The sequence below is a fragment of the Schistocerca americana genome, chromosome 7 (genome assembly GCF_021461395.2).
Source record: "Schistocerca americana isolate TAMUIC-IGC-003095 chromosome 7, iqSchAmer2.1, whole genome shotgun sequence".
NCBI lineage: Eukaryota > Metazoa > Arthropoda > Insecta > Orthoptera > Acrididae > Schistocerca > Schistocerca americana.
The window spans coordinates 526,703,360-526,719,751 of NC_060125.1; the positions used below are offsets into that span (position 1 = coordinate 526,703,360).

Sequence of the window (16,392 nt, forward strand, 5' to 3'; positions counted from 1 at the left end):
CGTTACCAAAGAAGTTCAACGGGTCAGTCAGAAGAGATCAGTGACTTCGAAACTGCGCTAGTCACTGGACCTCACCAGAGCAACAGATCCACCAGGGAAATTTCAGCCCTTCTAAAGCTGTCGAAGTCGGCTGTTAGTGCTGTGACTGTGAAGTGGAAATCCGAAGGAATAACTACAGCTAAACGAACACCAGGCAGGCCTTATATAGGCCTGTTCACGGACAGGAACCGTCTAGCACGGCGGAGGGTGGTTGTGAATTCAGCAGAAAAAAATCACTGATGAGTTCCAAAGTGCTACCAATACTACAGCTAGCACAAGGGAGCTACAAAGAACGGTGTACAATGGTTGTGTTCTTCATAAGCCATACATTCCTGTAGTGGTTCAGATGGTGCAATGAGCGACTCCACTGGACAGTGAAACGACAGGAAACGAGTGATATCGAGTGATGACTCACTCTATATCCTTTGGCAATCCTTTGGAACGTGACCTGCCATCGTGTATAGTGTCAACAGTGAAGTACTGAAGACGTGGTGTTTCAGTACGGCGGTGTTTCTCGTGGCTAGAGTGTGCAACGAAACGAAGCATTTGAATAAGAGATTAGGGCAGGACGTGTTGAAATCGTTCAGATTTGCGTGGGCGGTCTGGCTGGAGCGTGAGTAAGATGTAGACAGTAGACCTTCGTAGAACTGAGTAAGGCGAGCGATGTTGTGGCGCCTATGAGGGCCAGAGCCTTCCTATAGTCTTTGAGAGCAGCGAACGTCAGCCAATCGTCCTTCGTTGCCCACCTAAACAAAGAGTTTTCATATTCAGAATGTATAGGCAAAGAGGTGTATCATCAGCATACTGTTTCTGAATGATTGTAATAGGGTTTTACTTGTAGTTCCGTAAAACAATTGCAAGTGGTGAATGATTGTAGCAATACAATCTAGTGTTATCTTGATTTCAATTTGCCGGCCGGTGTGGCCGTGCGGTTCTAGGCGCTTCAGGTTGGAACCGCGTGACCGCTACGGTCGCAGGTTCGAATCTTGCCTCGGGCATGGATGTGTGTGATGTCCTTAGGTTAGTTAGGTTTAAGTAGTTCTAAGTTCTCGGGGACTGATGACCACAGATGTTAAGTCCCATAGTGCTCAGAGCCATTTGAACCATTTGATTTCTATTTGCTTATTTCCGAGTTCGGATTCGGTGGAGACCTTGGCGCTTTGATAATGACTGCTGATGTTGTGCGCCTACTGTATGCAAATGTGAAGTATACCTGTTCTGCGTCACGGCACAGAAGTGAAAATATGAATTGGGAAAAGACGCGTTAGGGCATAATTAGGCGGATCTCGGTCCACTACTTCCGAAGGCGACGGAATTCAGCATACGCTAAGACAGCTCGTTCACGGCGTTACACTCGCAATAATGCTACCAACACTATATTCTTTCATAGGTGCACTCCCCTTGCTGCATTTAAAAAACGCTGCTTTTGAACTATATGGACACTTTTTGCAGCATTGTGTACTGAGTACTGTTGAGCAACAGTCGGGAGACTGTGATTGTATCAGTAAGACAATTCACAGCGTCATAAATCAGTATCTGTGAGGCAATGATTTGTGGACAATAACATTCCTTAAACAGACTAGCCTTCCCAGAGTTCCAGCTGGAAGCGAAAGGAACAGCTTTCGATGACGTAGAACGTCGACTTCGCTGCATGAACCCAGCGTCCAACACCATTACCTTCTCTTGTTCGGCTCCTGAGGAAGAAAGGGCTGCCATTCCTCCGCAGATATTCGCCATCTCACTATTAGTGTCTCCAGCACAGTTCAAATCAACAATAACAAAGCGAGTAAAATAACGGACATGCCTGATAATAATTGGATTAGTAACTTTATACACTGTCTAATCCTGAATATCCAAGTCATCAATAGTAGCAGTTCGTTTTAGCCAACAATCTCTGATTAAGATCCGACGCATCACCTTTCACTGTGCTTGGACTACATGGAGCGAAACCACCAGGTCCGTGCATTTTTCAGAATTTTTTTGTGATCTTTCTCGATACGTCAGGACCCACCTGTGACCCCCACAAGGATTGCAGTTCCATAACGAATGAGACCAGTACGGTGGACACAGTGGTAACATTTGTAGAGGGAAAGTTATTACACACAATCAGTCACTTTACCTCGTACTTCCGAGCCTTCTTGCTGTAAACGGGATTAGTGACTGAACATACTAGACTAGCGGAATTGTCCTGTTCATGATTGGACACACAAGCGTTTCCTATGGAAATGCACTGAAAAAGCAAGTTTACTTCCACTTCCATACACCTTGTGGACAAAATAGTATGAAAAAGAGGTTTCTGACCACATAAATTTTTCAAATCATGAGAGTGTTGCAAAGTACGTCTTGTGCAGATTGAAAGATGTGTGTTACATTTGCAAATTTCAGTATTTAGTTTCCTACTTTCACTGTTCAATTATTTCACTTATAATTAACGCAGGTTTCATGCAAAGATGCAAAGAAGTAATTCTGTACCCAGTTATCCATAGATCACAAATTTATCTTTGGGACAGTCAACAAGGCTTACGGGAAGTATAAATTGAACTCTGGCTCAGCAAACCAATCAGTGCACGGCCCGCCTTGCCACGAACGCTGAATCGAGAGTTTGAATAAGCGTTTTGAATCCTGGCGTGCTGGAAGTATGGCTGGGTTTGGAGCATGATTTCAAGGGTTGCTGTTTGCTGTACATTGTGGTGACAAGATGTAGTTTAGCTTCGTGCAGGAAGACCACACTCGCAGTTCGAATTATAAAAATCATACACATCATATTTCCTTTGCGAAATTATTGAAACCTACATGATTTGGACGCATGTCTCACATGTGGAGATCCTATTTTTGTGTCTTTGTGGGAAGATTATATATCAAAGCCCGATACAGAATCGGTTTGTTATTAATTCATCCTATTGGTGGAATTTTTAATTTCATCACAAACCCTACCAGTAAAGATTTGACAGTGTTTTGTGACATTTTGGAACTCTGTACACCATACATTTTCATAGCATTAATATTGCACGTGCTCTTGTGATTTAATTACTTTTGGGAGGCAAAAACAGGGATTTACACTTAAATGTTCTTTCAAATAGCTTTTCCTTGTCAATCACTCTCCTATTTCATGAGTTTACGCCGACTCCCACAAGGGAGTTAGCATATGATCATTCGGCGCGAACTATTTGCCTTCAGCATTTAATAGAACCTTTATGAAATGCTTACTGCCGTCAGTTTCAAAACTGGCATCAGTTACTGTGAATATCACACTCCGACTTTTTTGCGTGATTTTCCGGCAGAAATTGATGCAGCTTATGAACAGACATAAGTAAATAGGGTAGAAAGCTCCATATTTTTGGTTTTGCATACTGATGGAAACTTGAATTGAAAGAAGCACATTATTGAACTGATAAAACAATTAAGTTCACCTACTTTTGCTCTGTGTTTAATTGTTAGTCTTGGAAACAGGTAAATCAACCCCTTGTCTTACTCAGTAATGTCTTACGGAATAATTTTCTGTGGTAACTCATCACTTAGATAGAAATTATTGATTGCACAAAAGCAAGCAGTAAGAATAGTATGAGTTCACCCGCGGTCGTCATGTAGGTACCCCTTCAAGGATCTGTGGTTTTAACTGCACCAGAACAATACATATATTCGCTGGTGAAATTCGTCACAAATAATGCACCACAATTTGAGAAGAATAGCGATATCCGTGACTACAACCCTACAGGAAAACGTTACCTTCATTACCCATTAATTAAGCTATCAATGGCTAAGAATGGTATTCAATATGCAGCAACAAAAATTTTCGATCATTCGCCCAATACCATAGAATATCTGACAGATAGCAAACATTTCTCTTGGACAACTCCTTATATTCCATGGACGCGATTCTATTTAAAAATTGGTATCCTGCAGCAAAAAAGTAATGTTGTTGTTGTGGTCTTCAGTCCTGAGACTGGTTTGATGCAGCTCTCCATGCTACTCTATCCTGTGCAAGCTTTTTCATCTCCCAGTACCTACTGCAACCTACATCCTTCTGAATCTGCTTAGTGTATTCATCTCTTGGTCTCCCTCTACGATTTTTACCCTCCACCCTGCCCTCCAATACTAAATTGGTGATCCCCTGATGCCTCAGAACATGTCCTACCAACCGATCCCTTCTTCTGGTCAAGTTGTGCCACAAACTTCTCTTCTCCCCAATCCTATTCAATACTTCCTCATTAGTTATGTGATCTACCCATCTAATCTTCAGCATTCTTCTGTAGCACCACATTTCGAAAGCTTCTATTCTCTTCTTGTCCAAACTATTTATCGTCCATGTTTCACTTCCATACATGGCTACACTCCATACGAATACTTTCAGAAATGACTTCCTGACACTTAAATCTATACTCGATGTTAACAAATTTCTCTTCTTCAGAAACGCTTTCCTTGCCATTGCCAGCCTACATTTTATATCTTCTCTACTTCGACCATCATCAGTTATTTTGCTCCCCAAATAGCAAAACTCCTTTACTACTTTAAGTGCCTCATTTCCTAATCTAATTCCCTCAGCATCACCCGACTTAATTAGACTACATTCCATTACCCTTGTTTTGCTTTTGTTGATGTTCATCTTATATCCTCCTTTCAAGACACTGTCCATTCCATTCAACTGCTCTTCCAAGTCCTTTGCTGTCTCTGACAGAATTACAATGTCATCGGCGAACCTCAAAGTTTTTATTTCTTCTCCATGAATTTTAATACCTACTCCGAATTTCTCTTTTGTTTCCTTTACTGCTTGCTCAATATACAGATTGAACAACATCGGGGAGAGGCTACAACCCTGTCTTACTCCCTTCCCAACCACTGCTTCCCTTTCATGTCCCTCGACTCTTATAACTGCCATCTGGTTTCTGTACAAATTGTAAATAGCCTTTCGCTCCCTGTATTTTACCCCTGCCACCTTTAGAATTTGAAAGAGAGTATTCCAGTCAACATTGTCAAAAGCTTTCTCTAAGTCTACAAATGCTAGAAACGTAGGTTTGCCTTTCCTTAATCTTTCTTCTAAGATAAGTCGTAAGGTCAGTATTGCCTCACGTGTTCCAACATTTCTACGGAATCCAAACTGATCTTCCCCGAGGTTGGCTTCTACTAGTTTTTCCATTCGTCTGTAAAGAATTCGTGTTAGTATTTTGCAGCTGTGGCTTATTAAGCTGATAGTTCGGTAATTTTCACATCTGTCAACACCTGCTTTCTTTGGGATTGCAATTATTATATTCTTCTTGAAGTCTGAGGGTATTTCGCCTGTTTCATACATCTTGCTCACCAGATGGTAGAGTTTTGTCAGGACTGGCTCTCCCACGGCCGTCAGTAGTTCCAATGGAATATTGTCTACTCCGGGGGCCTTGTTTCGACTCAGGTCTTTCAGTGCTCTGTCAAACTCTTCATGCAGTATCATATCTCCCATTTCATCTTCATCTACATCCTCTTCCATTTCCATAATATTGTCCTCAAGTACATCGCCCTTGTATAGACCCTCTATATACTCCTTCCACCTTTCTGCTTTCCCTTCTTTGCTTAGAACTGGGTTTCCATCTGAGCTCTTGATATTCATACAAGTCGTTCTCTTATCTCCAAATGTCTCTTTAATTTTCCTGTAGGCGGTATCTATCTTACCCCTAGTGAGATAGGCCTCTATATCCTTACATTTGTCCTCTAGCCATCCCTGCTTAGCCATTTTGCACTTCCTGTCAATCTCATTTTTGAGACGTTTGTATTCCTTTTTGCCTGTTTCACTTACTGCATTTTTATATTTTCTCCTTTCATCAATTAAATTCAATATTTCTTCTGTTACCCAAGGATTTCTACTAGCCCTAGTCTTTTTACCTACTTGATCCTCTGCTGCCTTCACTACTTCATCCCTCAAAGCTGCCCATTCTTCTTCTACTGTATTTATTTCCCCCATTCCTGTCAATTGCTCGCTTATGCTCTCCCTGAATCTCTGTACAACCTCTGGTTCTTTTAGTTTATCCAGGTCCCATCTCCTTAAATTCCCACCTTTTTGCAGTTTCTTCAGTTTTAATCTACAGGTCATAACCAATAGATTGTGGTCAGAGTCCACATCTGCCCCTGGAAATGTCTTACAATTTAAGACCTGGTTCCTAAATCTCTGTCTGACCATTATATAATCTATCTGATACCTTTTAGTATCTCCAGGGTTCTTCCATGTATACAACCTTCTTTCATGATTCTTAAACCAAGTGTTAGTTATGATTATGTTGTGCTCTGTGCAAAATTCGACCAGGCGGCTTCCTCTTTCATTTCTGTCCCCCAATCCATATTCACCTACTACGTTTCCTTCTCTCCCTTTTCCTACACTCGAATTCCAGTCACCCATGACTATTAAATTTTCGTCTCCCTTCACAATCTGAATAATTTCGTTTATTTCATCATACATTTCTTCAATTTCTTCGTCATCTGCAGAGCTAGTTGGCATATAAACTTGTACTACTGTAGTAGGCGTGGGCTTCGTATCTATCTTGGCCACAATAATGCGTTCACTATGCTGTTTGTAGTAGCTTACCCGCATTCCTATTTTCCTATTCATTATTAAACCTACTCCTGCATTACCCCTATTTGATTTTGTGTTTATAACCCTGTAGTCACCTGACCAGAAGTCTTGTTCCTCCTGCCACCGAACTTCACTAATTCCCACTATATCTAACTTCAACCTATCCATTTCCCTTTTTAAATTTTCTAACCTACCTGCCCGATTAAGGGATCTGACATTCCACGCTCCGATCCGTAGAACGCCAGTTTTCTTTCTCCTGATAACGACATCCTCTTGAGTAGTCCCCGCCCGGAGATCCGAATGGGGGACTATTTTACCTCCGGAATATTTTACCCAAGAGGACGCCATCATCATGTAATCATACAGTAAAGCTGCATGCCCTCGGGAAAAATTACGGCTGTAGTTTCCCCTTGCTTTCAGCCGTTCGCAGTACCAGCACAGCAAGGCCGTTTTGGTTATTGTTACAAGGCCAGATCAGTCAATTATCCAGTCTGTTGCCCCTGCAACTACTGAAAAGGCTGCTGCCCCTCTTCAGGAACCACACGTTTGTCTGGCCTCTCAACAGATACCCCTCCGTTGTGGTTGCACCTACGGTACGGCTATCTGTATCGCTGAGGCACGCAAGCCTCCCCACCAACGGCAAGGTCCATGGTAAGTAATAAAAAGTAAAAAAAGACTTATCATTTATATTTGTAAAATGATTCGTTTCAAATCATTACGATAACAGAATCGTTCAAATAATCTTTGGAACATGTGACTAACTCCCTGAAATGAGGTGTTGCGGTATTGGTATTGGCGTAGCGGGAAGAGCCTTCATTCTGCATAGAGTGTGGCTGGCTGATACGTTGTAATATCGAGCTATCAGAACAGCTCTGCAAGCAGCTATTACCCAATTTGCTTTAGATATTTTTCGCGCATGGTGAATTGCTTGTTACTACGTATTATTCTGGTTCACCTAAACTCAGTTTCCTTCTACACTCCTGGAAATGGAAAAAAGAACACATTGACACCGGTGTGTCAGACCCACCATACTTGCTCCGGACACTGCGAGAGGGCTGTACAAGCAATGATCACACGCACGGCACAGCGGACACACCAGCAACCGCGGTGTTGGCCGTCGAATGGCGCTAGCTGCGCAGCATTTGTGCACCGCCGCCGTCAGTGTCAGCCAGTTTGCCGTGGCATACGGAGCTCCATCGCAGTCTTTAACACTGGTAGCATGCCGCGACAGCGTGGACGTGAACCGTATGTGCAGTTGACGGACTTTGAGCGAGGGCGTATAGTGGGCATGCGGGAGGCCAGGTGGACGTACCGCCGAATTGCTCAACACGTGGGGCGTGAGGTCTCCACAGTACATCGATGTTGTCGCCAGTGGTCGGCGGAAGGTGCACGTGCCCGTCGACCTGGGACCGGACCGCAGCGACGCACGGATGCACGCCAAGACCGTAGGATCCTACGCAGTGCCGTAGGGTACCGCACCGCCACTTCCCAGCAAATTAGGGACACTGTTGCTCCTGGGGTATCGGCGAGGACCATTCGCAACCGTCTCCATGAAGCTGGGCTACGGTCCCGCACACCGTTAGGCCGTCTTCCGCTCACGCCCCAACATCGTGCAGCCCGCCTCCAGTGGTGTCGCGACAGGCGTGAATGGAGGGACGAATGGAGACGTGTCGTCTTCAGCGATGAGAGTCGCTTCTGCCTTGGTGCCAATGATGGTCGTATGCGTGTTTGGCGCCGTGCAGGTGAGCGCCACAATCAGGACTGCATACGACCGAGGCACACAGGGCCAACACCCGGCATCATGGTGTGGGGAGCGATCTCCTACACTGGCCGTACACCACTGGTGATCGTCGAGGGGGACACTGAATAGTGCACGGTACATCCAAACCGTCATCGAACCCATCGTTCTACCATTCCTAGACCGGCAAGGTAACTTGCTGTTCCAACAGGACAATGCACGTCCGCATGTATCCCGTGCCACCCAACGTGCTCTAGAAGGTGTAAGTCAACTACCCTGGCCAGCAAGATCTCCGGATCTGTCCCCCATTGAGCATGTTTGGGACTGGATGAAGCGTCGTCTCACGCGGTCTGCACGTCCAGCACGAACGCTGGTCCAACTGAGGCGCCAGGTGGAAATGGCATGGCAAGCCGTTCCACAGGACTACATCCAGCATCTTTACGATCGTCTCCATGGGAGAATAGCAGCCTGCATTGCTGCGAAAGGTGGATATACACTGTACTAGTGCCGACATTGTGCATGCTCTGTTGCCTGTGTCTATGTGCCTGTGGTTCTGTCAGTGTGATCATGTGATGTATCTGACCCCAGGAATGTGTCAATAAAGTTTCCCCTTCCTGGGACAATGAATTCACGGTGTTCTTATTTCAATTTCCAAGAGTGTATATGCCGATTATATATCGTTGTGCAGAAAAGTAATCGTTCACTTATTAGACAATTTTATAAAAACTCTTTGCAGCCATTAGCTTTACTAGTTTTATTCATGGTCTAAATATTGTTTACTAGCCTACTCCCGTGGCTGCACCCGCATATCTGTTCGACATGAACACTGAGCATGCCTTCTCCTGCTCCTCCTTTTCCTCCTCCTCCTCCTCCTCCTCCTCCTCTCTGTGTCCACCTCTTCCTCCCTCTGTGTCCACCTCTTCCTTCCTCTGTGTCCACCTCTTCCTTCCTCTGTCAACCTCATCCTCTCACCTCTTTCTATCTCCTGCTCTACACTATCTCTGTCTCTTCATATCGTCCTCCTTCTCTCTTTGTCCATCTCCTCCAGCCCCTTCCTCTGACAACATCCTCCTCAACCTCATCACTCTCTCTCTTTCCATATCCAATCGCCCTCTTAATTTTCCACTTGCCCACTACCCCTCTAAATCTTCCACCTGCCTCATGCCTCTCCCCCATCTATCCCATCCCCGTGCATTTCCTTCTTCCCCTCACTCAGTCCATCCTCTTCTCTATCCATCTCAACCTTCCCCAGTTATTCTCACTGGCACATGTAGCTGCTGCAATACAGCTCAATGAAGGAGGCTGATACTACTCCCATAACACACCTGTCATGAAATACAGCCTACACTACAGTGGCTTGAAAACCTTTTATTTGCCCCTGACGTACAGGCTGTGATGCAAAGCAGGTCAATAACGCAGTCCCATACTACTCCATCGGAACACACCACACTGGTCATGCTGGGCAGCCTACATGTTGGACCCAGAAAACTGTTTTTTGCCTCTGGCATGTAGGCTGCTTCCACAGCAGCTTGATTTGGTGGGTTGGTGCTGTCCCCACACAACATACCTGTCATGCAGGGCAGACTATACACCAGGGGCTGGAGAAAACCTTTTTATTGCCCCCACCTCCGCTCCTATTGGAGCTAGGATGTCATAAAAAACATAGTTCTGACACTCATGAGGCCCACTGTTTCAGTGCCTAACATGGCTCAAATCGATCCAGACGTTTGAGAGGAAATCCCAGACATATATGCAAACACACATAGCCTCTGCCTTACGTATAAACATTAAAAAACCAAAAAAACTGGTTCACCTGCCTAGTATCATGTAGGGCCAAGCAAGTACACATAACTGAACACAACAAGACACGACATGGACTTGACTAATGTCCTGAGTAGTGCTGGAGGAAACTGACACAATGAGTCCTGCAGGGCTGCCCATAAATTCATAAGAATACGACGGGGTGGAAATCTCTTCTGAACAGCACGTTGCAAGCCATCCCAGATATGCTCAATAATGTTAATGTTTGGGGAATTTGGTGGCAAGCAGAAGAGTTTAAACTCTTCTGTGTGTTCCTGAAGCCACTCTGTAGCAATTCTGAACGTGCAAGTGCATTGCATTGTCCTGCTGGAATTGCCCAAGTCTATCGGAATGCACACTGGACTTGAATGGATGCAGGCGATCACACAGGATGCTTATGTACCTATATATATATGTAAGTGGTCCCATATCACTCCAACTGCATAAGCCCCACACCATTACAAAGCCTCTACCTGCTTGAACAATTCCCTGCCGACATGCAGCTGACATACCTGTACACGTGCATCTGCTTGATACAAATTGAAACGAGATTCGTCTGACCAGGCATGATGTTACCACACATCAACAGCTCAATGTCAATGTTGACAGGCCTAGGCGAGGGGTAATGCTTTGTGTGGTGCAGTCGTGAAGAGTACAGGAGTGTGCCTTCGGCTCCGAAAGCTGATATCAATGACGTTTCCTTGAATGGTTCACACACTGACACTTGATTCTGGCCCAGCACTGAAATATGCAACAAGGGTTGCACTTATGTCACGCTGAACGATTCTCTTCAATCGTTATTGGTCCCATTCTTGCAGGATCTTTTTCCGGCCGTAGTGACGATAGAGATTTGATGTTTTACCGGATTCCTGATATTCACGGTACACTCGCGAAATGGTCATACAAGGAAATCCCCTCTTTATCGCTACCTCGGAGACGCTGTGTCCGATCGCTCTTGCTCCAACTATAACACCACATTAAAACTCACTTAAATTTTGATAACCTGCCATTCTAGCAGCAGTAACCGATGTAACAACTGTGCCAGACACTTGTTGTCTTATATAGGCGTTGCTGACAACAGCGCCGTATTCCCCCGTTTACATATCTCTGTATTTGAATACACATGCCTATACCAATATCATTGGCGCTTCAGTGTATAGAGCTTCAGGGCATATACAGCCTCAACTTTCATCACTAATCCATTTTCAAAATTTAGCAGGAATCTCGCAAACTCATGACAATAGATCCAAACTTGCGTTTCAGCATCCTGGTGACGACTTTTGCTGAGGCCAGCGAGCAGCCCGCGGATGTGGAGGAGACGGCGGCCGACGCGGACGCGGCGGCGGAGCGCGAGGCGCCGTCGACGTGCGCGTCGGCGCTGCCGCTGCCGGTGCGCAGCTTCTGCCGTGCCTTCCCCTGGCACCTGGTGCTGGACGCCGAGCTGCGCCTCACGCAGCTGGGCTCCGGCTTCGCACGCCTGCTGGCGCCCCTCCGTCCGCTCGCCGACCCGCCGCCGCCACTGGCGGACCTGTTCTCGGTGCGCCGGCCCCGCGGGCTGTCTCTGCGCTTCCGGGACCTGGCGGCGCGCGCCAACTCCACGTTCGTGCTGCAGCTGCTGGCACCCTGCGCGGCGCAGGTGACTTAGCGGTGCCTCCTCAACCAGCGGCGTGAGCGCGCAACAGTCTGTTCAGAATTACACTACTGGCCATTAAAATTGCTACCCCAAGAAGAAATGCAGATTATAAACTACATTCGACAAATATATTATACTAGAATTTACATGTGATTACATTTTCACGCAATTTGGGTTCATAGATCCTGAGAGATCAGAACCCACAACAACCACCTCTGGCCGTAATAACGGCCTTGATACGCCTGGGCATTGCGTCAAACAGAGCTTGGATGGCGTGCACAGGTACAGCTGCCCATCAACTTCAACACGATACCACAGTTCATCAAGACTAGTGACTGGCGTATTGTGACAAGCCGGTTCCTCGGCCAGATGTTTTCCATTGATGAGAGATCTGGAGAATGTGCTGGTCAGGGCAGCAGTCGAACATTTCCTATATCCAGAAAGGCCCGTACAGGACCTGCAACAGGCAGTCGTGCATTATTCTGCTGAAATGTAGGGTTTCGCAGGGATCGAATGAAGGGTAGAGACACGGGTCGTAACACATCAGAAATGTTACGTCCACTGTTCAAAGTGCCGTCAATGCGAACAAGAGGTGACCGAGACGTGTAACCAATGGCACCCCATACCATCACGCCGGGTGATACGCCAGTATGGTGATGACGAATACACGCTTCCAATGTGCATTCACCGCGATGTCGCCAAACACGGATGCGACCATCATGATGCTGTAAACAGAACCTGGATTTATCCGGAAAAATGACGTTTTGACATTCGTGCAACCAGGTTCGTCGTTGAGTACACCATCGCACGGGCTCCTGTCTGTGATGCAGCGTCAAGGTAACCACAGCCATGGTCTCCGAGCTGATACGCCATGCTGCTGCAAACATCGTCGAACTGTTCGTGCAGATGGTTGTTGTCTTGCAAATGTCCTCATCTGTTGACTCAGAGACCGAGACGTGGCTGCTAGATCTGTTACAGCCGTGCGGATAAGATGCCTGTCATGTCGACTGCTAGTGATACGAGGCCGTTGGGATCCAGCATGGCGTTCCGTACCACCCTCCTGAACCCACCGATTCCATATTCTGCTAACAGTCATTGGATCTCGACCAACGCGAGCAGCAATGTCGCGATGCGATAAACCGCAATAGCGATAGCCTACAATCCTTCCTTTATGAAAGTCGGAAACGTGATGGTACGCATTTCTCCTCCTTACACGAGGCATCACAACAACGTTTCACCAGGCAACGCTGGTCAACTGCTGTTTGTGTACGAGAAATCGGTTGGAAACTTTCCTCATGTTAGCACGTTGTAGGTGTCGCTACCGGCGCCATCCTTGTGTGAATGCTCTGAAAAGCTAATCATTTGCATATCACAGCATCTTCTTCCTGTCGATTAAATTTCGCGTCTGTAGCACGTCGTTTTCGTGGTGTAGTAATTTTAATGGTGAGTAGTGTAATTTACAATTTACAGCTACGAAGAAAGTAGTGGGTGAGGATCTCGAGGAAGACGTGGCACGAGGTACATAGACTAGAAAGGCAGGCCATTCCTGGGCGTAGGCTCTCAGTAGTCGGCAAAGTGTTACGCCACTTGACAGCCAGATCAGGTGCAGTCGCGTACTCTCTTGCAGCAATCTCACACGGAAAAATAATTTTTCGCTCCTCTTCTTTTCTTTCGATTTTGAGCATCTCACTGATAAGGTAAAAGCCGTTACGAAAGAATTACTGTCTGAAGTATTCGAAAGGCAAGGCACACACCAAGTCGATGTCACGAGACCTGTGGCCGCTGCAGCTTCCCGAGTTTCCAGACATTCGCCCTACTACGACACCACTTGCTCTTTGCACCGTGATTCAGATTTAGACAACTGTCTGTCGTGTATGATTGTTCGTCAGGCGGTGAGACTTCGTTTTCGTTATTTAAAGTAGCAGGATTACATATTTACTATTGTGTGTTGTGTGATGGCAACGGCCTTGCTGCAGTGGGTACACCGGTTCGCGCGAGAGCACCGAAGTTAAGCGCTGTCGGGTGTGGTCGGCACTTGGATGGGTGACCATCCAGGCCGCCATGCGCTGATGCCATTTTTCGGGGTGCACTCAGCCTCGTGATGCCAATTGAGGAGCTACTCGACCGAATAGTAGCGGCTTCGGTCAAGAATACCATCATATCGACCGGGAGAGCGGTGTGCTGACCCCACGCCCCTCCTATCCGCGTCCTCCACTGAGGATGACACGGCGGTCGGATGGTCCCGGATGGCCTGAAGACGGAGTGTTGTGTGATACTTAACGATATCACAAGCATGCGCGTCAAATGATATTCGGTGCAAATGTTTGATGTCACTCTCTCAGCCAGGGCATTGTCATACGAGGTCAGTCGAGAGAAATGGTTTGCGCCTTACGTGCCTACACAGGAACAATTGTTCTCGGTATGTTCCCAAACAATCTGTAGTTCTTGTTGACGAGATATCTACCATGACATACCGCGTAAGTGATAAACGTGAAGAGGACGAGCTCATGGATTTAATAGTGCTCTCCAAAAATTAGGGACGAGATACACAAAGTAACGCAATATATTAACTAGTCAGTGGGAATGAATGAAAGTACGGTAGCATGTTGTCGGAGGTCTGTCTCATGCACAGAAAGCTGGAATCACATGGTGAGAGGTCAGCGTGACTATAGCGCCAAATGGGGCAGGCACCACAACACGAGGTAGTTGAAGGAACGGAAAAAGAGTGAGAGTCAATCAGCGAACAGTCACTGTGCACTGTGGTGGTGTTCTTTATCACGACATGACGCGGTGACAACATTTGAATGATATTTCGTGGCCATTAAAACAGTGGGCTGGATCGAGTCTCGAACTCGGGACTTCTGCCTTTCGCGAACAAGTGTTCTTCGAATGAGATACCCAAGCACCACACGCAACCCGTCCTCACGGCTTAAATTCTGCGATTACCTCGTCTCCTACCTTCCGAACTTCACAGAAGCTCTCCTGCGAACCTTGCAGAACTAACACTCCTGGAATAAAGGATACTGCGAAGACAAGGCTTAGCCACAGCCCGGGGAACGTTTCCGGAATGAGATTTTCAGCAGGAGAGCTACTGTGATGTTTGGAAGGTAGGAGATGAGGAGATGATGTACTGGCGGAAGTAAGGCTGTCAGGACGCGACGTGAGTCGTGATTGGGTAGCTCAGTTCGTAGACCACTTGCCCACAAAAGGCGAAAGTCCAGAGTTCGAGTCTCGGTCCGGCACATGGTTTTAATCGGCCTGGAAGCTTTACATCAGCGCACACTCCGCTGCAGAGTGAAATATAGTTTTGGAAATGTCCCCCAGGCTGGGCTAAGCCATGATTTCGCAATATCCTTTCTTCCAGGAGTGTTAGTTCTGCAAGGTTCGCAGGAGAGCTTCTGTGAAGTTTGCAAGGTAGTAGGCGAGGTATTGGTAGAACTTAAGCCGTGAGAACGGGCCGTGTTGGTTTAAATGGTTCAAATGGCTCTGAGCACTGTGGAACTTAACTTCTGAGGCCATCAGTCCCCTAGAACTTAGAAGTACTTTAACCTGTCTAACCTAAGCACATCACACACATCCATGCCCGAGGCAGGATTCGAACCTGCGACCGTAGCGGTCGCGCGGTTCCAGACTGTAGCGCCTAGAACCGCTCGGCCACCCCGGCCAGCTACGGGTCGTGTGTCGTGCTTGGGTAGCTCAGTTCGTAGAACACTTGCTCGCGAAAGGTAAAAGTCCCGAGTTCGCGTCCCGGTCCAACACACAATTTTAATCGGCCAGGAAGTTCCATATCACCGCACATTCCGCTGAAGAGTGAAAGTTTCGTTCTGGGAACATTTGGATGACTTCACAAGAGGAAGAATCATCGGGTAACTGGAAGACGGACGGGCTCTGATGAGTATAGGTCAGCAATTTGGTATTGCTCACAGTTCTGTTTCACGTGCATAGGAAGCGTTCCGAACAACAGGTACTGCTACAGCAGCAGATGACCGCTACGTTGTGCAAGAGAGGACCCTCGTCAAACTGCGGGTGCAATTGTAACTACATTTAAGAAGACTCTAAGGCATACAATCTCACACTCCACATTGGCATGACGACTGCAATGGAGTGGTATCTTTGCGCGACGAACATACGTTGTGCAATGTTGACACACCCACAACGGCAGCACCGTTTACAATGGTGCGAAGAACATAGGGACTAAACCAAAGACGAATGGGGTCGCGTGCTCTTCTCGAATGAAGCAAATTCAGTAATAGTAACGATTTTGGATGTACCCCCGTACGGCGAGAGGTGGAAACAGAAACATTGTCGAACGTGATTCTTTTGGTGGACCAGGTGTTACTGTCTGCGGAGGCACGAATTACCGTGTTACGTACTGTCCTCCAAATGTTTGAACACGGCACACTGACCTATCAACGTTATTGTGACACTGTACTCCTTCCCACATCCGACTTTTCAGGGGTGCATTCGGCCCTGGCTGCATTTTTATGGATGATAATGCGCTACGTCATCGAATAGTGGAGGTGGAGCAGCTCTTGGAACAAGATGAAATGCAGTTAATAAAAGGACCTACCCGTTCCCCCAACCTATCGAGCGCGGTGGCGCAGTGGTTAGCAGAATGGGCTCAAACACGCGACCGGCCAT

General features: G+C 46.7%; 1 protein-coding gene across 1 annotated transcript in view; it reads left to right on the forward strand.

Annotated features, from left to right (window-relative positions):
- LOC124623061 (head-specific guanylate cyclase-like) overlaps positions 1–16,392 on the forward strand; it is a 334,726-nt gene that overhangs the window by 161,483 nt on the left and 156,851 nt on the right. The window contains exon 4 of the mRNA XM_047148854.1: positions 11,473–11,754. Coding sequence (XP_047004810.1) covers positions 11,473–11,754 — 282 coding nt within the window. The remainder of the gene's footprint in view (positions 1–11,472; positions 11,755–16,392) is intronic.